The sequence below is a fragment of the Oncorhynchus masou genome, chromosome 12 (genome assembly GCF_036934945.1).
Source record: "Oncorhynchus masou masou isolate Uvic2021 chromosome 12, UVic_Omas_1.1, whole genome shotgun sequence".
In the NCBI taxonomy this organism is placed as follows: Eukaryota; Metazoa; Chordata; class Actinopteri; order Salmoniformes; family Salmonidae; genus Oncorhynchus; species Oncorhynchus masou.
The window spans coordinates 6860842-6886699 of NC_088223.1; the positions used below are offsets into that span (position 1 = coordinate 6860842).

Genomic DNA, 25858 nt, shown 5'->3' on the forward strand with positions numbered 1-25858 from the left:
ATAACCCAGAACCAACAACCCAGCAACAACGACCCATCCCCAACACCCAGCCCTACCCACCCAGCACCATCAACCTAGCACTAATAACCCAGCACTAATAACCCAGCACCAACGACTCAGCACCAAGGCCCAGCCCCAACACCCAGCACCAACACCCAGCACCAACACCCTAGTGTCTGTGTGAGTGCAGTACGTCAATGGGTCCCCCTCATTCTAAGTCTCAAAACACAGTTGGCATTAACAAGGAACTCCTGGGGGGAGAGGAGTGTGTGCGTCTCTTTGTGTGGGTGTGTGTGCGTGAGTCTCTTCGTGCACGTGTGTCTAGCCTCAGCAAAACAAGACAAAACTTGGACAGCCGTTTTGCTCAGGGGGTTTGTCCTTGTCTGACAATAGAGAGGGGCGTTCTAAAGGAGCGAAGGATAGAGCAGTGGATTGGCTACCAGGCTCAGGGTGCATGGATTGGCTACCAGGCTCAGGGTGCATGCAAGGCTCCTCGTGTCCAACCTACTTAGGGGTTAACCAGTCACTCTATCACTGAGCTAGCGAGGCTAACGAGGACTAAACACCGTGACTCTTTAACTCTACCACAGACTATTGCAGACCACTACAAAACAGACAGACAGAGACAGCCAAAATACTACTACTGCTGACCTCTGTAGATTGGGAAAGATTTTGGTCATTTTTCGCCAAAACTGTTACTGACAGCGACTAGGAGGCCAAGACGTTATGATTCTGTAATTCTACAACAGCCGACTTAGACCCAGACAGAGAATACAAACACAACTAGACCTGTAGAGGTTCGAGTAAGTAGCCTACAACGAGATTGTACATTATTTCACAGACACTTTTATCCAGAACCATTAGGCACTTGTGTTGATCTCTCTCTTATTTTTTTATATTTTTTTGGGGGGGGGTGAGTTTGTTTCCAGTCCACAGAGTATAAAATATTAACTTTTGGTTGGACGTTTATTCTCGTCTCTACCTCTCCTCCTTGGTCTCAGTGTAAACATGGTGGTGTACCTGAGGAAAAACATTCGCTCTCTGCTCTCCGTCTTCAAGAAGAAAGGTGAGTGAAGATGGGAGTTATGCTGATCTGGAGGATTGTGTGTTTTATGTTCGATGACTTGTTTGGTTGATAGGCTGTTTGGTGTAGAGTCTTGTGTCTGAATGAGGGACAACTTGTTGTGGATGTTTGAGAGGTTCTACACTTCCTGTTTATAGACATGAGATGTTTGAGAGATCAGAGATGTCTTGAATCCTCTTTCAGGTTGTCAGTGTAGAAACAGAAAGATGGTGACAGAGGACTGATGAAAGACTAGAAACAGAAATATTGTGACAGAGGACTGATGAAAGATGGTGACAGAGGACTGGTGAAAGACTAGAAACAGAAAGATGGTGAAAGACTAGAAGCAGAAAGATGGTGACAGAGGACTGATGAAAGACTAGAAACAGAAAGATGGTGACAGAGGACTGGTGAAAGATGGTGACAGAGGACTGGTGAAAGATGGTGACAGAGGACTGGTGAAAGACTAGAAACAGAAAGATGGTGACAGAGGACTGATGAAAGACTAGAAACAGAAAGATGGTGACAGAGGACTGATGAAAGATGGTGACAGAGTACTGGTGAAAGATGGTGACAGAGGACTGGTGAAAGACTAGATGCAGAAAGATGGTGACAGAGGACTGGTGAAAGATGGTGACAGAGGACTGGTGAAAGACTAGAAACAGAAAGATGGTGATAGAGGACTGGTGAAAGACTAGAAACAGAAAGATGGTGACAGAGGACTGATGAAAGACTAGAAACAGAAAGATGGTGACAGAGGACTGGTGAAAGATGATGACAGAGGACTGGTGAAAGACTAGAAACAAAAAGATGGTGACAGAGGACTGGTGAAAGACTAGAAACAGAAAGATGGTGACAGAGGACTGGTGAAAGACTAGAAACAGAAAGATGGTGACAGAGGACTGATGAAAGATGGTGACAGAGGACTGGTGAAAGACTAGAAACAGAAAGATGGTGACAGAGGACTGGTGAAAGATGGTGACAGAGGACTGGTGAAAGACTAGAAACAGAAAGATGGTGACAGAGGACTGGTGAAAGACTAGAAACAGAAAGATGGTGACAGAGGGCTGATGAAAGATGGTGACAGAGGACTGGTGAAAGACTAGAAACAGAAAGATGGTGACAGAGGACTGATGAAAGATGGTGACAGAGGACTGGTGAAAGACTAGAAACAGAAAGATGGTGACAGAGGACTGGTGAAAGATGGTGACAGAGGACTAACTTAACTAAAAGGTCACAAAGGGTTGTTCCCTTTCTGTCCTTTGTCCCAGAACAGCCCTCAGTCTCACCTTACTGTAAGTAACCTCTGTCTCCTCACTACTCTAACCTCTCTGTCTACTCACTACTCTAACCTCTCTGTCTCCTCACTACTCTAACCTCTCTGTCTCCTCACTACTCTAACCTCTCTGTCTCCTCACTACTCTAACCTCTCTGTCTCCTCACTACTCCAAAATCTCTGTCTCCTCACTACTCTAACCTCTGTCTCCTCACTACTCTAACCTCTCTGTCTACTCTTTACTCGACCCTCTGTCTCCTCACTACTCTAACCTCTCTGTCTCCTCACTACTCTAACCTCTCTGTCTACTCTTTACTCGACCCTCTGTCTCCTCACTACTCTAACCTCTCTGTCTCCTCACTACTCTAACCTCTCTGTCTCCTCACTACTCTAACCTCTCTGTCTTGTCACTACTCTAACCTCTCTGTCTCCTCACTACTCTAACCTCTCTGTCTCATCCCTACTCTAACCTCTGTCTCCTCACTACTCTAACCTCTCTGTCTCCTCACTACTCTAACCTCTCTGTCTCCTCACTACTCTAACCTCTCTGTCTCATCCCTACTCTAACCTCTCTGTCTCCTCGCTACTCTAACCTCTCTGTCTCCTCACTACTCTAACCTCTCTGTCTACTCACTACTCGACCCTCTGTCTCCTCACAACTCTAACGTCTCTGTCTCGTCACTACTCTATCCTCTCTGTCTCGTCACTACTCTAACTTCTCTGTCTCGTCGCTACTCTAACCTCTCTGTTGAGTTCCCTGGCCACTTAGGAAGGCAGCAGCATGTTTATCTTGGAACCATACCAATGTTACATCCCAAATGACATCCCATTCCCTATGTAGTGCACTACTTTTGACCAGGGTGCCTATGTGTTCTTGTGCACTTTATAGAGAATAGGGTGCAATTTGGGATGCCTCGCCCATATGGACGACCTAGGGTGAGAAAAGGCTGGGGATTAAACAATCTGGGGTTAGCCCTCCGGGGTGGCTAAGGCGGGACGTCTGCCTAGCAGACTGTCACACACAAACACGCACACACCGCTCGTAAGTTCACTTGGCAGCTTGTGCCCCAAACAGAGCATTGAGTGTGTGGTGAGACACCAATGATACACACATACCAAGAGAGACTGGTGGTGGAACAGAGAGACTGGTGGTGGAACAGGGAGACTGGTGGTGGAACAGAGAGACTGGTGGTGGAACAGAGAGACTGGTGGTGGAACAGGGAGACTGGTGGTGGGACAGAGAGACTGGTGGTGGAACAGAGAGACTGGTGGTGGAACAGGGAGACTGGTGGTGGAACAGAGAGACTGGTGGTGGAACAGGGAGACTGGTGGTGGAACAGAGAGACTGGTGGTGGGACAGAGAGACTGGTGGTGGAACAGAGAGACTGGTGGTGGAACAGGGAGACTGGTGGTGGGACAGAGAGACTGGTGGTGGAACAGAGAGACTGGTGGTGGAACAGAGAGACTGGTGGTGGAACAGGGAGACTGGTGGTGGAACAGAGAGACTGGTGGTGGAACAGAGAGACTGGTGGTGGAACAGGGAGACTGGTGGTGGAACAGAGAGACTGGTGGTGGAACAGAGAGATTGGTGGTGGAACAGAGAGACTGGTGGTGGAACAGGGAGACTGGTGGTGGAACAGGGAGACTGGTGGTGGAACAGAGAGACTGGTGGTGTGACAGAGAGATTGGTGGTGGAACAGGGAGACTGGTGGTGGAACAGGGAGACTGGTGGTGGAACAGGGAGACTGGTGGTGGTACAGAGAGACTGGTGGTGGAACAGAGAGACTGGTGGTGGGACAGAGATACTGGTGGTGGGACAGAGAGATTGGTGGTGGGACAGAGAGACTGGTGGGAGACTGGTGGGAGACTGGTGGGAGACTGGTGGTGGGACAGAGAGACTGGTGGGAGACTGGTGGGAGACTGGTGGGAGACTGGTGGTGGGACAGAGAGACTGGTGGGAGACTGGTGGGAGACTGGTGGGAGACTGGTGGTGGGACAGAGAGACTGGTGGGAGACTGGTGGGACAGAGAGACTGGTGGTGGAACAGAGAGACTGGTGGTGGAACAGAGAGACTGGTGGTGGAACAGAGAGACTGGTGGTGGAACAGAGAGACTGGTGGTGGGACAGAGAGACTGGTGGTGGAACAGAGAGACTGGTGGTGGAACAGAGAGACTGGTGGTGGGACAGAGAGATTGGTGGTGGGACAGAGAGACTGGTGGTGGGACAGAGAGACTGGTGGTGGAACAGAGAGACTGGTGGGAGACTGGTGGGAGACTGGTGGGAGACTGGTGGTGGGACAGAGAGACAGGTGGGAGACTGGTGGGAGACTGGTGGTGGGACAGAGAGACTGGTGGTGGAACAGAGAGACTGGTGGTGGAACAGAGAGACTGGTGGTGGAACAGAGAGACTGGTGGGAGACTGGTGGTGGGACAGAGAGACTGGTGGTGGAACAGAGAGACTGGTGGTGGAACAGAGTGTCTGGTGGTGGAACAGAGAGACTGGTGGTGGGACAGAGAGATGCAGAGAGACCCCTATGCGAGCACAAATTAAATAAATCAAATCATTAATAATCAGACAGACAGACAGACAGACAGACAGACAGACAGACAGACAGACAGACAGACAGACAGACGCTAAAGGGTCAGGAAAGGTGACAAGGGGAGCAGAAGGACAGACAGCAGGAGATAATGTGGTATTGGATGGAAGACCAGAAAGGGGAGTCAGTGTACTCTGATTAAGGGTCAGGATGTTCTAGATCTCTAATGCCTTCATTAGTACCGTACACAGTGTTGCTAGGCACTGGAATACATTCTAAAGCCCCGGGTGCCACTGAGTAGCTACTCCAGTCTGTAGGGTGTCCTGTATGTCAGCGTCCTGTATGTCAGCACACTACCAGAACCTCTACCATCTGATCTTCAGTCACAACCCTTTATCATGTCAGCATTCTACCACATCTCCTAGGTACTGGTTATCATCCTGGATTAAACTCTCCCTCCCTCCCTCCCTCCCTCCCTCCCTCCCTCCCTCCCTCCCTCCCTCCTCCCTCTCTCCCTCCCTCCCCCTCCCTCCCTCCCTCCCTCCCTCCTCCCTTCCCTCCCTCCCTCCCTCCCTCCCTCCCTCCTTCCTCCCTCCCTCCCTCCCTCCCTCCCTCCCTCCCTCCCTCCCTCCTTCCTTCCCTCCCTCCCTCCCTCCCTCCCTCCCTCTCTCTCTAGCTGGTCCTAAGTGTCTGGATGAACAGAAGGAGCTGACAGTTCACTACACAGCCTCCTCACACCACCAGGAGAATGTGTTCATCGAGGGCAACCGCCCTCAGTACCTGGAAGACCTGCACACTGAGGCACGGGAGGGGTTAAAGATACTGCAACAAGAAGGTAGTGACACTGCACACTACACACTACACACTGCACACTACACACTACACACTGCACACTGCACACTACACACTGCACACTGCACACTGCACACTACACACTGCACACTACACACTGCACACTGCACACTGCACACTACACACTGCACACTACACACTACACACTGCACACTACACACTGCACACTGCACACTGCACACTACACACTGCACACTACACACTGCACACTGCACACTGCACACTACACACTGCACACTACACACTGCACACTACACACTACACACTGCACACTACACACTACACACTGCACACTACACACTGCACACTACACACTACACACTGCACACTACACATTGCACACTACACACTGCACACTACACACACTGCACACTACACACACTGCACACTACACACACTGCACACTGCACACTACACACTACACACTACACACTGCACACTACACACTACACACTGCACACTACACACTGCACACTGCACACTACACACTGCACACTACACACTGCACACTGCACACTACACACTGCACACTGCACACTACACACTGCACACTACACACTGCACACTGCACACTGCACACTACACACTGCACACTACACACTACACACTGCACACTACACACTACACACTGCACACTGCACACTACACACTGCACACTACACACTGCACACTACACACTACACACTACACACTACACACTGCACACTACACACTGCACACTACACACTACACACTGCACACTACACACTACACACTGCACACTGCACACTACACACTACACACTGCACACTGCACACTACACAGAACACACTACACAGAACACACTACACACTACACAGAACACAGTACACACAACACACTGCACACTACACACTACACACTACACACTACACACTACACAGAACACTACACACTACACAGAACACACTACACCCTGCATGACACACACTCAATAGCCACTAATGGAAGAAGGGGTATTTAGATCTCAGAGGGAATATCTGAAAACCCTTCTTTGTCTCTCCTACAGAACACAACAAAGGAGTGGACTTTCAGGATGACCATAGTGATGCAGTAAGTAGCGGCGTCATTTGAAACCATACGGCCGGTACTCTGGCCAACTGAGAACTTGGAGCAAAGGAGCAGACAACTTCTGCAGTGATTGAATACTTTGTCCCTTGAAACCCCCATTCCTCTCCTCTGCAGGATGTTAGCCCCACCCACAGGGATGGATCTCAGGACTCAGGAAGTACCGCCGGGAACTATGTTACTGCAGGGACCTCTGCTGGACTGGGATTGGCTGTGTCCACGAGACCTGTGCTCACACGCCAAGGTGTGTGTGTGTGTGTGTGTGTGTGTGTGTGTGTGTGTGTGTGTGTGTGTGTGTGTGTGTGTGGGGGGGGGGGAGTATTCATTATAATATCCATTTCATCATATTTTAATGAAAGTTAATCATAGATCATGCCTTGGACCTAGTATAGTTTGGTCATTTGTACAATATTTCTCATACATGCCTCATTCATAGCGGAATGTGTCTCTCTCTACTGGGTCTCTACTGGGTCTCTACTGGTTCTCTACTGGGTCTCTACTGGTTCTCTACTGGGTCTCTACTGGGTCTCTACTGGGTCTACTGAGTCTCTACTGGGGCTCTACTGGGTCTCTACTGGGTCTCTACTGGGTCTACTGAGTCTCTACTGGGGCTCTACTGGGTACCTACTGGGTACCTACTGGGTCTCTACTGGGTCTACTGCATCTACTGGGTCTCTACTGGGTCTACTGGGTACCTACTGGGTCTCTACTGGGTCTCAACTGGGTCTACTGTGTACCTACTGGGTCTACTAGGTATACAGGGTCTCTACTGGGTCTCTACTGTGTCTACTGGGTCTACTATGTATACTGGGTCTACTGGGTCTCTACTGTGTCTACTGGGTCTACTAGGTATACTGGGTCTACTGGGTCTCTACTGTCTCTACTGGGTCCTTACTTGGTCTCTCTGGGTCTTTACTGTCTCTACTAGGTCTCTCCTGTCTCTACTGGGTCCTTACTTGGTCTCTCTGGGTCTTTACTGTCTCTTCTAGGCTTTTACTGGGTCTACTGGGTTTACGGGGTTTACTGGGTCCCTGGGTCTCTACTGGGTCTATTGGATACCTACTGGGTCTCTACTGGGTCTACTGGGTACCTACTGGGTCTCTACTGGGTCTACTGGGTCTACTGGGTATGCTGGGTCTCTACTGGGTTCACTGGGTCTACTGGGCCTCTACTGGATCTACTGAGTACCTACTGAGTCTCTATTTGGTCTCGACTGGGTCTACTGGGTATACTGGGTCTCTACTGGGTTCACTGGGTCTACTGGGTCTCTACTGGGTCTACTGGGTCTCTCTACACACACAGTAGTAGTTTGTTACAGATAAGCATGCCATTCTCTGCATGAATCCCATAATACTCACTGATTCCCTCTCACTGAATCTCATTGTAATTCATAGTCAGACAGACCCTGTGATATCCAAAACCCCAAACCATTCCAACACGTTTCTGTCCTCTTTGAAATCATTCATCTTTCTCCAAAACAACATTCCAATAGTTCAGTATTGACTCTGAATGTCTTTTAATCTTAATACTGGATGTAATGACAGACGCTTATCGCTCTTTTCAAATCTCCTTTCGTAATTTTGATGCCATATTTATAATTATATAAAAAGATATGCAATGATTTTTCCACCAATGGGTTTCTGTGCCAATGCACCACACAACCAATAAACAAAGCATACCGACTTCTGGCACTTCATTATCATGGTTTTCATTTTCAACACCACAACAAATAGACGGTTAATCTCGACCAAACGTAAAATACATCCCTCCCTACCTTGTAGGTTTACCCTGTATCGAAGGCTTGGCTTGACAATTTTTTTTACCTTTATTTAACCAGGCAAGTCAGTTAAGAACAAATTCTTATTTTCAATGACGGCCTGGGAACAGTGGGTTAACTGCCTGTTCAGGGGCAGAACGACAGATTTGTACCTTTTCAGCTTGGGGGTTTGAACTCGCAACCTTCCGGTTACTAGTCCAACGCTCTAACCACTAGGCTACACTGCCGCCTCTACACTCTAACCACTAGACTACCCTGCCGCCTCTACACTCTAACCACTAGACTACCCTGCCGCCTCTACACTCTAACCACTAGACTACCCTGCCGCCTCTACACTCTAACCACTAGACTACCCTGCCGCCTCTACACTCTAACCACTAGACTACCCTGCCGCCTCTACACTCTAACCACTAGACTACCCTGCCGCCTCTACACTCTAACCACTAGACTACCCTGCCGCCTCTACACTCTAACCACTAGACTACCCTGCCGCCTCTACACTCTAACCACTAGACTACCCTGTCGCCTCTACACTCTAACCACTAGGCTACCCTGCCGCCCCTAGATCCAAATATCCAAATTTCATTCAACTTTTTAGTGTTTTGTAACAAATGTCTCTTTCAGTTCATCAATTGGCCGCTGCACAGTTTGGATTGATTTAGTTTCTAAATTACAGAGATACAGACACATTATATAGATACAGACACATTATATAGATACAAACACATTATATAGATACAGACACATTATATAGATACAAACACATTATATAGATACAAACACATTATATAGATACAAACACATTATATAGATACAGACACATTATATAGATACAAACACATTATATAGATACAAACACATTATATAGATACAAACACATTATATAGATACAGACACATTATATAGATAGAGACATTATGTAGATACAGACACATTATATAGATACAAACACATTATATAGATACAAACACATTATATAGATACAAACACATTATATAGATACAGACACATTATATAGATACAGAGACATTATGTAGATACAGACACATTATATAGATACAAACACATTATATAGATACAAACACATTATATAGATACAAACACATTATATAGATACAAACACATTATATAGATACAAAGACATTATATAGATACAAACACATTATGTAGATACAGACACATTATATAGATACAGAGACATTATGTAGATACAGACACATTATATAGATACAAAGACATTATATAGATACAAAGACATTATATAGATACAAACACATTATATAGATACAAAGACATTATATAGATACAAAGACATTATATAGATACAAACACATTATATAGATACAAACACATTATATAGATACAAACACATTATATAGATACAGACACATTATATAGATACAGAGACATTATGTAGATACAGACACATTATATAGATACAAACACATTATATAGATACAAACACATTATATAGATACAAACACATTATATAGATACAGACACATTATATAGATACAGAGACATTATGTAGATACAGACACATTATATAGATACAAACACATTATATAGATACAAACACATTATATAGATACAAACACATTATATAGATACAGACACATTATATAGATACAGAGACATTATGTAGATACAGACACATTATATAGATACAGAGACATTATGTAGATACAGACACATTATATAGATACAAACACATTATATAGATACAAACACATTATATAGATACAAACACATTATATAGATACAGACACATTATATAGATACAGAGACATTATGTAGATACAGACACATTATATAGATACAAACACATTATATAGATACAAACACATTATATAGATACAAACACATTATATAGATACAAACACATTATATAGATACAAAGACATTATATAGATACAAACACATTATGTAGATACAGACACATTATATAGATACAGAGACATTATGTAGATACAGACACATTATATAGATACAAACACATTATATAGATACAAACACATTATGTAGATACAGAGACATTATGTAGATACAGACACATTAGCCTAGTGGTTAGAGCGTTGGACTAGTAACCGGAAGAGTGCAAGTTCAAACCACCGAGCTGTCGTTCTGCCCCTGAACAGGCACTTAACCCACTGGCTGTCAAAATGAAAAAAAGAATATGTTCTTAACTTACTTGCCAAGTTAAATAAAGGTAATAAAAAATAGAGATGCTCAACCTCCAGATGAGTATCAGGGAGATTTCATGAGGTACGATTCATACAAGCTTGTTTGGCTGGTAGCTTATTCTTCAAATGGCCGGGGAGGCTGTTGAACCACATATATAGGAAGAGGCTTCGGCCTAACCCCAGATATATAGGAAGAGGCTTCGGCCTAACCCCAGATATATAGGAAGAGGCTTCGGCCTAACCCCAGATATATAGGAAGAGGCTTCGGCCTAACCCCAGATATATAGGAAGAGGCTTCGGCCTAACCCCAGATATATAGGAAGAGGCTTCGGCCTAACCCCAGATATATAGGAAGAGGCTTCGGCCTAACCCCAGATATATAGGAAGAGGCTTCGGCCTAACCCCAGATATATAGGAAGAGGCTTCGGCCTAACCCCAGATATATAGGAAGAGGCTTCGGCCTAACCCCAGATATATAGGAAGAGGCTTCGGCCTAACCCCAGATATATAGGAAGAGGCTTCGGCCTAACCCCAGATATATAGGAAGAGGCTTCGGCCTAACCCCAGATATATAGGAAGAGGCTTCGGCCTAACCCCAGATATATAGGAAGAGGCTTCGGCCTAACCCCAGATATATAGGAAGAGGCTTCGGCCTAACCCCAGATATATAGGAAGAGGCTTCGGCCTAACCCCAGATATATAGGAAGAGGCTTCGGCCTAACCCCAGATATATAGGAAGAGGCTTCGGCCTAACCCCAGATATATAGGAAGAGGCTTCGGCCTAACCCCAGATATATAGGAAGAGGCTTCGGCCTAACCCCAGATATATAGGAAGAGGCTTCGGCCTAACCCCAGATATATAGGAAGAGGCTTCGGCCTAACCCCAGATATATAGGAAGAGGCTTCGGCCTAACCCCAGATATATAGGAAGAGGCTTCGGCCTAACCCCAGATATATAGGAAGAGGCTTCGGCCTAACCCCAGATATATAGGAAGAGGCTTCGGCCTAACCCCAGATATATAGGAAGAGGCTTCGGCCTAACCCCAGATATATAGGAAGAGGCTTCGGCCTAACCCCAGATATATAGGAAGAGGCTTCGGCCTAACCCCAGATATATAGGAAGAGGCTTCGGCCTAACCCCAGATATATAGGAAGAGGCTTCGGCCTAACCCCAGATATATAGGAAGAGGCTTCGGCCTAACCCCAGATATATAGGAAGAGGCTTCGGCCTAACCCCAGATAGCATATCTCGACGGCATCAACATGCATTTCTTTATGCATTTTTTTAGCGGGCTTCTGAGTGGCGCAGCAGTCTAAGGAACCGTATTTCAGTGCAAGATAGGTCACTACATTCCCCGGTTCAAATCCAGGCTGTATCACATTCGGTCGTGATTGAGAATCCCACAGGGCGGCGCAAAATTGGCCCAGCATCGTCTGGATTTGGCCGGGGTATGCCGGCATTGTAAATAAGAATTTGTCCTTTAACTGACTTGCCTAGGTTACATAAAGGTTAATTTTTTTCCATGTCATATGGTCTCTGTGTCTGCTATATAGATAAAGACGTACAGTAGGAGGCTAATTCGTTCATTTCTGATCTGAATATTTTATATAAAGATAAATAATAATCACACATATCAAACCTTCACAAACTTTTAAAAACTTTTTATTAGGGTAATATGAACACTTTTTATTAGGGTAATATCAAAAGTAAGTCAATCCATTGTTTATAAGGAAAATATGAGCAGAAGAGCAAATGTAAACAAGGGAGGAAAAAACCCACTACCATCCCCTGTGCCAAATAAAGAAAAACACACATCTCTCCCCCCCCAAAAAATATTAAATGTAGATATATCCCTAAAGTGAATTTAAAATCCCCAACACATTTTTACTCATCCATCCCTTATTTCCTCCCTCCTCTAAAAACATCTCCTCTTCTCCTTCCAGGCTCCACATTCAAGCCTCTGAACCCAGTGAAGAGACTGGACAAGAGGGAGAACAGGAGAATTACTATCATGGGCATACCCCAGCAGGTCCAGAGAGAGCTGGGTACATGTGTAGTCCTTGGATGGCAGCTAGCTTTACTCTGAGCTTCACTTGACAAAGAAAAGTCACCCAGACCAATAAAGGTCCAGGGTTTTGTGAATACAGTGATCATGATGAATACTCTTAGGCACGTTGATAAAACAGTCAAATCAATGGTACTCTTCTGTCATATTTAAATGAGGTGATGAGATGTGTTCCATCTCTATTCCCCCCTTCTAGCCCTTCACAGTGGCTCCGAGTACAAAGTTCATTCCCAGCTCCCGAACGGCTCTGTCGGACAGGGTAGAGACGGCCAATCAGGTGTGGTCGTCATCCCCACCATCGACGGAGAGACCCCTCTAGCCAACTACGAAGGGGCAAGAGTACACCTCTCAGACCTGGAGGTGAAGCTTTCATATGAGCCTGTATAAAAAAATCAGGCTTTCAGCGTTATAACTCGGACATGTACATTTGTTGTGTGCTACTGGTTACAGTGTCGTACTTTCACTTACCGACAGCTACTTGCATGACTAAATTGTAGTTACATTGTATCTCATAACATCGGATTACGATTTTAGTAAAATGTTTTTTTATTGCCTTGTGCAAATATATTTATACTATAATTACAACTGAACTCACCTAAATTAGGCATCCAGAGAGGAGCAGCTGTTGAGACACCACCTCCAGTCTGTTTACAGGGACGACCAGGGCTTCAGCTACCACAGGGGACTGGACTCTCGTCTCTCCTCCACCCAGAGGCCCAAGTCTCTGGCCGTGCCGGGCACGACCTCCTCCTGCTCCTCTGGAGTCCCCAGCTTCCTCCAGGAGCCACAGGTGAGTCCCGTTCAGAACAGTGTTTGTCACAGTGTTGCTTCCTGCTGGGGTCATCGACACTGAGTGAATTAAACATGAGGAACACCTGCTCTTTCCATGACACAAACTGACCAGGTGAATCCAGGTGAAAGCTGTGATCCCTTTATTGATGTTGCTTGTTAAATCCACTTCAATCAGTGTAGATGAAGGGGAGGAGACGTGTTAAATAAGGATGTTTAAGCCTTGAGACAATCGAGACATGGATTGTGTCTGTGTGCCATTCAGAGGGTGAATGTTCAAGACAAAAGATTTAAGTGTATACGGTGTATGGTAGTAGGTGCCACTGGTTTGTGTCAAGAACTGCAATGGTTTTTCACACTCAACCGTTTCCAGTGTGTATCAAGAATGTTCCACCAACCGAAGGACATCCAGCCAACTTGACACAACTGCATTGGAGTCAACATTGGCCAGCGTCCCCGAGGAACGCTTTCAAGACCTTGTAGAGTTCCTTCGCCGACGAATTGAGGCTGTTCTGAGGGTGAAAGTGCAACTCAATATTACAAAGGTGTCCTTGATGTTTTGTAAACTCAGTGTCAACGAAAAAAGCATGCACACATTACAGTAAGTCGCTTTGGATTAAAGTGTTTGTTAAATGGCATCCCTGGAATGACATGATCATCGGATGCTGATGTTAAACCAAGCTTGCTATCTGAATCACTGGACTTACAACTAAGATCAAAATACTCATTGTGAATGGTTGAATCTTTTAAAGTTTCAACTTTATTTAACCAGGGAGGCCAGTTGAGAACACCTTTATTTAACCAGGGAGGCCAGTTGAGAACACCTTTATTTAACCAGGGAGGCCAGTTGAGAACACCTTTATTTAACCAGGTAGGCAAGTTGAGAACACCTTTATTTAACCAGGGAGGCTAGTTGAGAACACCTTTATTTAACCAGGGAGTGCAAGTATAATTACTGGTGTGCAAAAGAGAAAATAAAACAATATGGGGATGAGGTAGGCAGTTGGTTGGATGGATGGGCAATTTACAGATGGGCTGCGTACAGCTACAGCGATCGGTAAGCTGCTCAGATAGCTGATGCTTAAAGTTAGTGAGGGAGATATAAGTCTCCAACTCATTGGCAGCAGAGAGGTGGAAGGAAAGGCGGCCAAAGTAAGTGTTGGTTTTGGGGACCAGTGAGATCTACCTGCTGGAGCGTGTGCTATGGGTGAGTGTTGTTATGGTGACCAGTGAGCTGAGATAAGGCGGAGCTTTACCTAGCAAAGACTTATAGATGACCTGGAGCCAGTGGGTCTGGCGACGAATATGTAGCGAGGGCCAGCCAACTAGAGCATACAGGTCACAATGATGGGTGGTATATGGGGCTTTGGTTCCAAAACGGATGGCACTGTGATAGACTGCATCCAGTTTGGTGAGTAGAGTGTTGGATGTTATTTTGTAAATGACATCGCCGAAGTCAAGGATCAGTAGGATAGTCAGCTTTACGAGGGTATGTTTGGCAGCATGAGTGAAGGATGCTTTGTTGCAAAATAGGAAGCCGATTCTAGAATTCATTTTGGATTGGAGATGATTAATATGAGTCTGGAAGGATAGTTTACAGTCTAGCCAGACACCTAGGTATTTGTAGTTGTCCACATATTTTAAGTCAGAACTGTCCAGAGTAGTGATGCTAGTCGGGCGGCTGGGTGCGGGCAGCGATCGGTTGAAGAGCATGCATTTAGTTTTATTAGCGTTTACAAACAATTGGAGGCCACGGAAGGAGTGTTGTATGGCATTGAAGCTCGTTTGGAGGTTTGTTAACAGTGTCAATGAAGGGCCAGATGTATACAGAATGGTGTCGTCTGCATAGAGGTAGATCAAGGAATCACCCGCAGCAAGAGCGACATCATTGATACAGTATATAGAGAGAAAAGAGTCGGCCCGAGAACTGAACCCTGTGGTACCCCCATAGAGACTGCCAGAGGTCCGGACAGCAGACCCTCCGATTTGACACACTGAACTCTATCAGAGAAGTAGTTGGTTAACCCGGCGAGGCAGTCATTTGAGAAACCAAGGCTGTTGAGTCTGCCGATAAGAATACTGTGATTGACAGAGTCGAAAGCCTTGGCCAGGTCGATGAAGATGGCTGCACAGTACTGTATTTTATCGATGCCGGTTATGATATCGTTTAGTACCTTGAGCGTGGTTGACGTGCACCAGTGACCAGCTCGGAAACCGGATTGCACAGTGGAGAAAGTACAGTGGGATTCGAAATGATCAGTGATCTGTTTGTTAACTTGGCTTTCGAATACTTTGGAAAGGCAGGGCAGGATGGATATAGGTCTGTAACAGTTTCTCATTCCCTTTGAAGAGGGGGAGAACCGCAGCAGCTTTCCAATCTGTAGGAATGTAGGGTTTGCAACAACGGCAGTCAAAAATTTTAGAAAGATAATGGAATGCTGAGGCTGCAAAATGGCCTCCAGCTCCACATTTGGCCAAACTACAGTATATCTACATAGTATGACAGCTCTGCAGTTCTCTACATAGTATGACTCCTAATGTTGACCCTTGTATTTTCCCCCACCCAGGGTCCGGTGATGTCCATCTCTCCCCAAGCAACTTACATGTCCAAGATCATCCCCAACGCCTACCTGCCGGCCTCCGTCGACATCATACAGATTGACCGCAGCACCAGCCGTACCCATGGAAACAGCGGTAACGGAACGGCCCTTACCGTCAGCAAGAGCTGCCTGGCGTCCGGGTCGTCGGACAGCCCTGCGTCGTCGAGGAGGTCGGGCGGTGAAGGTTGCTATGAAGGCGGTGACAGCGTTTCACATGGTGACAGTAGTTCCCGTAACAATGGCTCTAAGGTGACCCCACACTCAGTGACTTCAAGATCCAGCTGGAGCCACTCGCAGTCTTCCGAGACGATCAAGTCCAACTCCTCCGCCATCTCCTCCACGAAGGGGAGCTTCGGACTTGCTAACCCACAGACGGTGAGTCTCGTTGGGCATGAGACACAGCCGCAGCAGCCTGGTGCTGGGGACCAGGACAAGGTGAGCCTACAAAGCTCCGCTAGCTGGGTCAGCAGCACTTTTAGGGGTACTGGTACTGCGACCACTCAGGGGGTCCTATCTAGATCTGGGGGGATGAGCGATGTTGGAGGAGACTCTTTCAGATTCTCTCGCTGTCTGTCGATCATGAAGACCAAGTTGCCCCCGGCTCCCCCCAGGAGAACCAACTCACTGCACCATGAGAAGATGATAAAGAGGCGACTGGTGGAGATTAAAGACCTCAGTGACTCTGCGGGTGGGAAGTTGGAGGCTGCTGAGGACACAAGCTTGGTTACGATCGAGATCTCTAAAGAGCTCTACAAAGAAGTCACAAAGAGCTCTGTCCCTGTATCCAAATCATCTGGGTTTAACTCTTTAGATGATACAAGATCTTCCACAGCATCTAGTCCTCTGAGTCCCACACAGGCATCACATGGAGGTAATGGGAAATCAGAGGGGCCAGTGTCCAGCAGCTCTTCCCCCCAGAAAGCCCCATCAGAGGAGGGTACATTTGAAAGGACCATGTCCCCCTCCAGTGGGTACTCCAGCCAGAGTGGTACACCGACACTTTCCCCCAAGGGAATCCTCCCTTCCGTCTCCCCAGGCAAACAGAAGAAGTATCCTGTCAAACCGGAACGATCTGGTTCAAGAGCTTCCTTCTCTGCAGCCTCAGTCTCCTCTTCCCTCACCTCCCTGTCTTCAGTCACCTCAGAACTCGTCAATCGAGAGGCCTCGAAAAACAGCTTTAGCCCTCTTCAGCAGGCCTCCCTACCCCCGGCTGTTATGAGAATAGAAGATCCAGAAACGGTGACCCCGGTCCGTTTCTCTTCATCCATGGCGATCAGTGAGCTGCTTAACATTCCGCCACCCCCCAAAATCAAAGCCCCTTCCCCACCACCCCCGGAGACCTGGGCCCACAACAGACACACCTTCGAACTGCTGTGTGGGCCTTGCCCCAACGTCAACAGGCTAGCACAGCTCCAGAAGCAACAGGAACTAAAAGAGCAAGCTGCCATGATTGAGCAAAAGCAGGAACCTCAAACTAAAGCTAGCAAGGAGTCTGAAGACTCAAACAACAAGCAGGCTGCAGTAGAAGAAGTTACTTTGACAAAATCAGAAAGCAAATATATTGTTCCCCGAGACAAGACTGAGCCTATGTTAGAGCAGGCACCTGAGGTATCCGAGAGCACAGAAAGTCAAACGAAAGAACAAGGAAGCCTGGCGGTGATCGCAGAGAACGTAAAAGCAAGTGTAGAGATCCAGGACCAGAAGCAGGAACAGAGTAGTAGTAGTAGCAGTAGTAGTGTTGCACAGGTCAAGGATCAAGAAGAGAGGCTAGAGACACAAGTTTGTTTAACAATGATTCCAAAGAAGGAACCCCCTCCTGTCATGAAGAAAAGTACTCATAGAAAAGAAGCTAAAGTTCAATTAACAGCAGATATTCAACAAAAGTCACCATTTGGTGAGGTCACAGTAGAGGTGAAGGTAGAGTCACCCAGCGAGAGTGAGAAGTGTTCTCCACAGGCTGAGGTAGTCGCTAAGGAAGTTGAGGTTGAGGTAGCAGCTAAGGAGGTCGAAGGTCGGAGTGCTACTGAAAACACTATAGAGGAAAGTCCCACCAAATCTACACAGACCCTTCCCGTGGAGCCCCCCAAAGTGGACCGGGTCTCTCCTCCAGCCTCCCCCCCCTTCCCACCACCCTCCTCCACCTCCTTCTAAGACACCTCCCTACTCTGTAGCCCCTCCCCCACCTGAGGTAGAGGAGGAGTGTGAGGATGAGATTCCCATAGTACAGTCCTGCTGGCCCCCTCCACCCCCACCAGAGGAGCCAGCTGGTTCAGTCTTTGATGAGCCAGATGAGATAGACTTTCCACCTCCTCCCCCTCCCTTCATGACGGAGAGCTTGCCAGATGTGGTGGAGACATGTAACACAGTCGCTGATGTCCAGGAGGCGTCCATTATAGCTCTGGATGGGGAGGAGGTTAAGGAAACCGTGAATGTTTTCACTGTCGCAACTGTGAATGGGGAAACTGCAGATCTTTCATACATTTCCACTCAGATGGAACCAAAAGAGGATAAACCTGAAAAGGTGATTCTGAACTCTAATGCTCTAATCCCAACTGATGAAACCAGCTTTGAGGAATCTGAATCAGCTGAGCTGCAATTAATTCCTTCAGATGATTCAGCTGTCGTTTCTCCAGTTCAGCCCAATGAAAAAGAGGCAGAGGTCAAGCAATCTGCCCAGAAACCAATCGCAATGCAAGAAGACACCCCACAACCAACAGAAACTTCTCCTGAGTCACAGGAAGTCCCGCCCTTACCAGAGGATGTCCCTCCCTCACACCAGGAAGCTCCTCCTCCTCCTCCTCCACCAATGACAACAGCCTTGGTGCCCCCATCAAGTATTCCTCCTCCACCTCCTATCAATGTCCCCCTCCCTCCCCGTGTACAAATTGAGGATCAGATGCCTTCTGAGCTCCCTAACAATGCCCCACGTCCACCACCCATTAACATTCCTCTCCCACCCCCTCTCCCAACTGAGAACCAACCCCCTGTGATCTTCAGGAGACAGCCCAGCTTGGCGAACAGAGAGACCAGGAGCAAAGAGCTTCTGTCAAGGCACAAGAGTGTCCCTATTCCCAAAGAAGATGCCAACATTCCACTGGTCACACCCTCTCTGCTTCAAATGGTACGTCTCAGATCGGTCAACGTTGGCGAAGACTACGTTAAAGTGCTTTCTGAAGACAACAATTCCAACAGTGGGAAGCCACCTGCTCAGGATCAGAGTTCAACCCAAATCCAAACCCAAGGATCTCAGAACGTAACACCCCAAAAACCAATTCGGAGATCCCTGTCACTAAAATCCACACCTCCGCCACTGAAGTCGTCACCAGTGACGCTCATCGCCCCCTCGATGAGTATGCAGGAAGCTATCCGAATGAAGACAGCAGCCATGTCTTCCAGAGATAATCTCCCAACACGCTTTAGAATGCCATCCTCCACCTCAATTCCCAGTTGCAGTGGGGGTAAATCAGGAATGTTTTCCCCATCGTTACCAGAAGGGGGTGTGATGCTAAAGACCCCCACCACCACCGCCGCCGCTAGCTTCATCTTCTCCCGGAGCTCAAAGAAGGTTGTCATAGAAACGCCTGCCTCCTCCTCCTCCCCCGAGGTACAGGCGAGCCTAAAGCAGAGCCTAGCCGCGGAACTCAAGCGCTTTTCCGAACAATCTATGGCTTCCACAGTCGCTAATGGCAACGTTGGAAGAACTGGGGTTCCGAGGAGAATTCCGCCACCCGTGGCTAAGAAACCAGCTCACACCTTGGAGAAGCCTGTGTGTTCTACACTGAGGAGCACTTCATCTCCAAGGGGAACAGAAGCTAACGGAGAGACAGAAACAGCGCAACCTGCAGGCCAGCAAGCACTGACAGAGGACAGCAAGTAAGAACATCAGCGCTACACTTAGAATAGGATTTTGCCCGCATGTTAATAACTACACCTCCTTGAAAAGACAAGCTGTAAAGTAAATTTAATATTTTCATATCAGGTAATAATGCAGGTAGTGCATGAAATTGATCTTGCAGTGATTATGTTTCATTGAATGCTTATAAATTATTTAAAGACAAACACCACGCTCTCTCTCTCACACACACACACAACATATCATAGGGCTCTGGTAACAGGTAGTGCACTATATATAGGGAATAAGGTGCCTATTGGGACGCACTGACTTCTGAGTTTAACATATTTCCACTGTTTTCCAGGTGAAATGGAGACGTCTAACATTGTGGAAGCACCATTGCGCTTTTGAAAAAGACTGGATTCTTGTGGAATGGGACTAAGACGGACGAACAAATCTGCAAGAACCTGAGAAACATGGGGGAGAGAGAGAGAGAGAGAGAGAGAGAGAGAGAGAGAGAGAGAGAGGGAGAGGGAGAGGAGAGAAAGGGTATAGAGAGAGAGGAGAGAGAGAGAGACAGAGAGAGAGAGGGGGAGAGAATAATGAGAGTAGAGAGAGAGAGTCAACTCAGAGTTAAAATGTCTTCAAAAGGCCTTTATATTTTTTGCAAAAAAAAGATGGCATTGGTCCCCATTTCTTTTCAAATTAAAGCTTTATTTTGGGAGTATTTTTTTAAAACATAGAGGTCCAGTGAGGATCTATTCAATCCGTATCGTGGAAGTTTAAAGACAATGTTCCAGCGTTAGAGGAGACTGCCTTCACCGGCTCGGAAAAACACCTTTAAAAGCATCTCATCGCCACAGATAGAACAGAGAGCCCTTCGTCTGCTCTAGGAAAGTGCAACCATCAGGACAAAGGACAAACTGCGGCTGGATTTTGTAAATACAGCACAAAAGGCTGTGCTTGTAGTAGAGGTCATCCAGAAGTCATCCAGAGGTTAAAAAAAGGTAGCAGTCACTGCAGTTGAGAAAGAAAAAACAAGATTTAAAAAATTAAATAAATAAAAAATCTTCATAAAGATTCCCTTTTGGAGTCAAACAATCACTGAATTATTTTAATTAATGAATTAATTATCTTATTTCCTAATGGCAGATTATGTAATTCCCAGAATTTATCTTTTGATCTCGTCGATCAATCAATCAATTCATTTGTGGTGTCAATCAATCAATTAACACCACATTTTACTGCGCCTATCCGGGGTGTTTGTCAATCAATGTGTTATTTTTGTTGTTTGACCAATGACACCACAAGTTATTTAGGCTTAGGTAGGGTAGCGCATGAGAAAAAGAGAAGCTGCATATTTAAAAAAAAAAAAAAACATTTATATATTAGAAATTTATTTAAAAAATAAAATAAAATAAAAAAAATCACCTTGTAAGATAATGAAGCTTTTAAAGTTTAGGCAAGAAAACCTTTTATCCTTCTGAAAACTAACGTTCAACAAAATGAGCTGCTTCCCAATTCTAGATCTCTTGGCCTGCATCCCAAATGGCACATGCATTCCCCACATAGTACTAGTATGGTGGCAGCAGATAGCCTTGTGGTTAGAGCGTTTGGCCAGGAACTGAAAGTTTGCTGGTTTGAATACCCGAGCCGACAAGGTGAATAATTGTTTTTGGGGTTTTTTTGCACCAGGGGTACTGTACTACAATGGCTGACCGTGTAAAACACCACGTTTTATTGCACCTATCCGATGTGTGTCAATAAAACTATTATTTTTTGGGAAAGTTTAAATGTTGTAAACCAGAGAATATAGTGTATTTTTGGGACACAACTCAAGCAGATAGGCACGATATGGCTATTCCTTATAGTTACTTACACTAAACACCATTCCCAAGCGTTTAAAAGACAATATTGATGGCTTTTCTGTTACTCAACCATTTCCTGTTTTATTAATTAATGTCTTTAAGTTGCTTTCTTTATTAGTCCTGCGTTATTAACATCGTCTGTCATTTCACAACCAATTATTAAACCTTTGGTTTGAGTTCAACTGATTCATCAAAATGTCTTGTTTCTGTGGATGGCCTTACAGAGTCAGTTTTACTTCCTAAAATCCAGAGGCCTGTGGATCGTAACTACGGAAACAGTGAGTGTAAATGGTAAACTATTCCCTACATGGTGAACAACTTTTGGGACGTACCTTGTGAACAGTAGTGCACCAAAGTATTCAGACCCCTTCCCTTTTTCACATTTTGTTACGTCACATTATTCTAAAATGTATTAAAAAATGTTTTTAAAAATGTCCTCAATCTACACACAACACCCCATAACGACAAAGCAGTTATTTATTTGTATTTATTTTTGCTAATTCATAAACAATAAATACCTTATTTACATAAGTATTCAGACCATTTGATATGAGACTCGAAATTGAGCTCAGGTGCATCCTGTTTCCATTGATCATTGTTGTTTCTACAACTTCATTGGAGTCCACCTGTGGTAAATTAAATTGTTAACACATGCTAGGGAAAGGCACATACCTGTCTATATAAGGTCCCACAGTTGACAGTGCATGTCAGAGCAAAAACCAAGCAATGAGGTCGAAAGAATTGTCCGTAGAGCTCCAAGACAGGATTGTGTCGAGGCACCGACCTGGGGAAGGGTACCAAAAAATATGCACCGTACGTAGTGAGCCATATGGAACTCAATACTACTAGAAATAAAGGCTATAGTATCACTGGACTGAGGGGAGACGATAGTGTACATAGTGAGCGATATGGAACTCAGTACTACTAGAGACGAAGGCTATAGTATCACTGGACTGAGGGGAGACGATAGTGTACATAGTGAGCTATATGGGACTCAGTACTAGTAGAGACGAAGGCTATAGTATCACTGGACTGAGGGGAGACGATAGTGTACATAGTGAGCGATATGGGACTCAGTACTACTAGAAATAAAGGCTATAGTATCACTGGACTGAGGGGAGACGATAGTGTACATAGTGAGCTATATGGGACTCGATACTACTAGAAATAAAGGCTATAGTATCACTGGACTGAGGGGAGACGATAGTGTACATAGTGAGCTATATGGGACTCAGTACTACTAGAAATAAAGGCTATAGTATCACTGGACTGAGGGGAGACGATAGTGTACATAGTGAGCTATATGGGACTCAGTACTACTAGAAATAAAGGCTATAGTATCACTGGACTGAGGGGAGACGATAGTGTACATAGTGAGCTATATGGGACTCAGTACTAGTAGAGACGAAGGCTATAGTATCACTGGACTGAGGGGAGACGATAGTGTACATAGTGAGCTATATGGGACTCGATACTATAGCCTTCAGCTCTAATAGTATCACTGGACTGAGAAGAGACGATGGTGAGCCTTTGGGCAACATATTTATTTTATCACTGGACTGAGGGGACACGATAGTGTACATAGTGAGCTATATGGAACTCAGTACTACTAGAGACGAAGGCTATAGTATCACTGGACTGAGGGGAGACGATAGTGTACATAGTGAGCTATATGGGACTCAGTACTACTAGAAATAAAGGCTATAGTATCACTGGACTGAGGGGAGACGATAGTGTACATAGTGAGCGATATGGAACTCAGTACTAGTAGAGACGAAGGCTATAGTATCACTGGACTGAGGGGAGACGATAGTGTACATAGTGAGCTATATGGGACTCGATACTATAGCCTTCAGCTCTAATAGTATCACTGGACTGAGAAGAGACGATGGTGAGCCTTTGGGCAACATATTTATTTTAAAGAAAATAACTATTTTACACTCTTGTTATCCTCCTTTCACAATGGCTGCAGTCACCTAGGTTTTTCCCATAGTGAGAAAACATCTCGGTAGTCAATGGCAAACGTTATCGTTTTTAACATTTAATAAATTAATCTCTTTTGACTCTGCACCTTGCCGGCCTTATTGTCAACGGAAACTAACAACGTTTCTTACTTGATACAAAATAAGATGAAAAAAAAACGTAGAGTCATTTACTTATTTTATGAAAAGATGATAAATTATTCAAGTGTATTAGAAATCACACATTTCTGTGATTGTGTTTTTCAGTGAGGTGACTGTGTGGTAACCATGTGTAGTTGTCTGGTTTAAATGTTACCAATCATCAGTCAGGCAGGATGTAGATCTTACCAAGAGGCCACTCCCTACATTAAAGCTTTCACTGCCAAAAAGGTGTTCACTGCATCAGATTTCAACATAGCTGCCAGCCATTGTGCCATCTTACTGGAGATGCCATCCAGAGGGCACGGGGGCAGGAAGACAACCACTGGGTTATGTCATTTACAGACAATACAGTATCAGTATTGATACCCGAATAACAGAATAATTCCTGGTCCCCCCCCAATATGATAAAATAACAGAATAATTCCTGGTCCCCCCCCCCCCCCCATATGATAAAATAACAGAATACTTCCTGGTTCCACCACCCCCCCCCCCCCATATGATAAAATAACAGAATAATTCCTGGTCCCCCCCCAATATGATAAAATAACAGAATACTTCCTGGTTCCACCACCCCCCATATGATAAAATAACATAATAATTCCTGGTACCACCACCCCCCCCCCCCCATATGATACAATAACAGAATAATTCCTGGTCCCCCCCCCAATATGATAAAATAACAGAATCATTCCTGGTCCCCCCCCCCCCCCCATATGATAAAATAACAGAATACTTCCTGGTTCCACCACCCCCCCCCCCCCATATGATAAAATAACAGAATAATTCCTGGTCCCCCCCCCCCATATGATAAAATAACAGAATACTTCCTGGTTCCACCACCCCCCATATGATAAAATAACATAATAATTCCTGGTCCCCCCCCCCATATGATAAAATAACAGAATAATTCCTGGTCCCCCCCCCCCAATATGATAAAATAACAGAATCATTCCTGGTTCCACCCCCCCCCCCCCCCATATGATAAAATAACAGAATAATTCCTGGTCCCCCCCCCCATATGATAAAATACCAGAATAATTCCTGGTCCCCCCCCCAATATGATAAAATAACAGAATAATTCCTGGTCCCCCCCCCCCCATATGATAAAATAACAGAATACTTCCTGGTTCCACCACCCCCCCCCCCATATGATAAAATAACAGAATAATTCCTGGTCCCCCCCCCCCAATATGATAAAATAACAGAATACTTCCTGGTTCCACCACCCCCCATATGATAAAATAACATAATAATTCCTGGTACCACCACCCCCCCCCATATGATAAAATAACAGAATAATTCCTGGTCCCCCCCAATATGATAAAATAACAGAATCATTCCTGGTTCCACCCCATATGATAAAATAACAGAATAATTCCTGGTCCCCCCCCCCCATATGATAAAATACCAGAATAATTCCTGGTCCCCCCCCAATATGATAAAATAACAGAATCATTCCTGGTTCCACCCCCCCAATAACAGAATACTTCCTGGTTCCACCACCCCCCCCCCCCCCCCCATATGATAAAATAACAGAATACTTCCTGGTTCCACCCCCCCCCCCCCCCCCCATATGATAAAATAACAGAATAATTCCTGGTTCCACCACCCCCCCCCATATGATAAAATAACAGAATAATTCCTTGTCACCCCCCCAATATGATAAAATAACATAATACTTCCTGGTTCCACCACCCCCATATGATAAAATAACATAATACTTCCTGGTTCCACCACCCCCCCCCCCCCACATGATAAAATAACAGAATACTTCCTGGTTCCACCACCCCCCCATATGATAAAATAA

At 45.6% G+C, this 25858-nt stretch overlaps 1 protein-coding gene across 1 annotated transcript; it reads left to right on the forward strand.

The window, feature by feature from the left end:
• Positions 1–549: 549 nt before the first annotated feature.
• On the forward strand, positions 550–22364 carry LOC135549494 (NHS-like protein 3). Its single transcript, XM_064979495.1, is given in 11 exon segments — positions 550–803; positions 1002–1066; positions 5552–5710; positions 6755–6798; positions 6931–7057; positions 12718–12819; positions 13036–13199; positions 13444–13629; positions 16196–18336; positions 18338–20101; positions 20425–22364. Coding segments are annotated over 10 exon segments (4749 nt in total). The 5' UTR covers positions 550–803; positions 1002–1008; the 3' UTR covers positions 20429–22364.
• The last annotated feature ends 3494 nt before the right edge of the window (positions 22365–25858 follow it).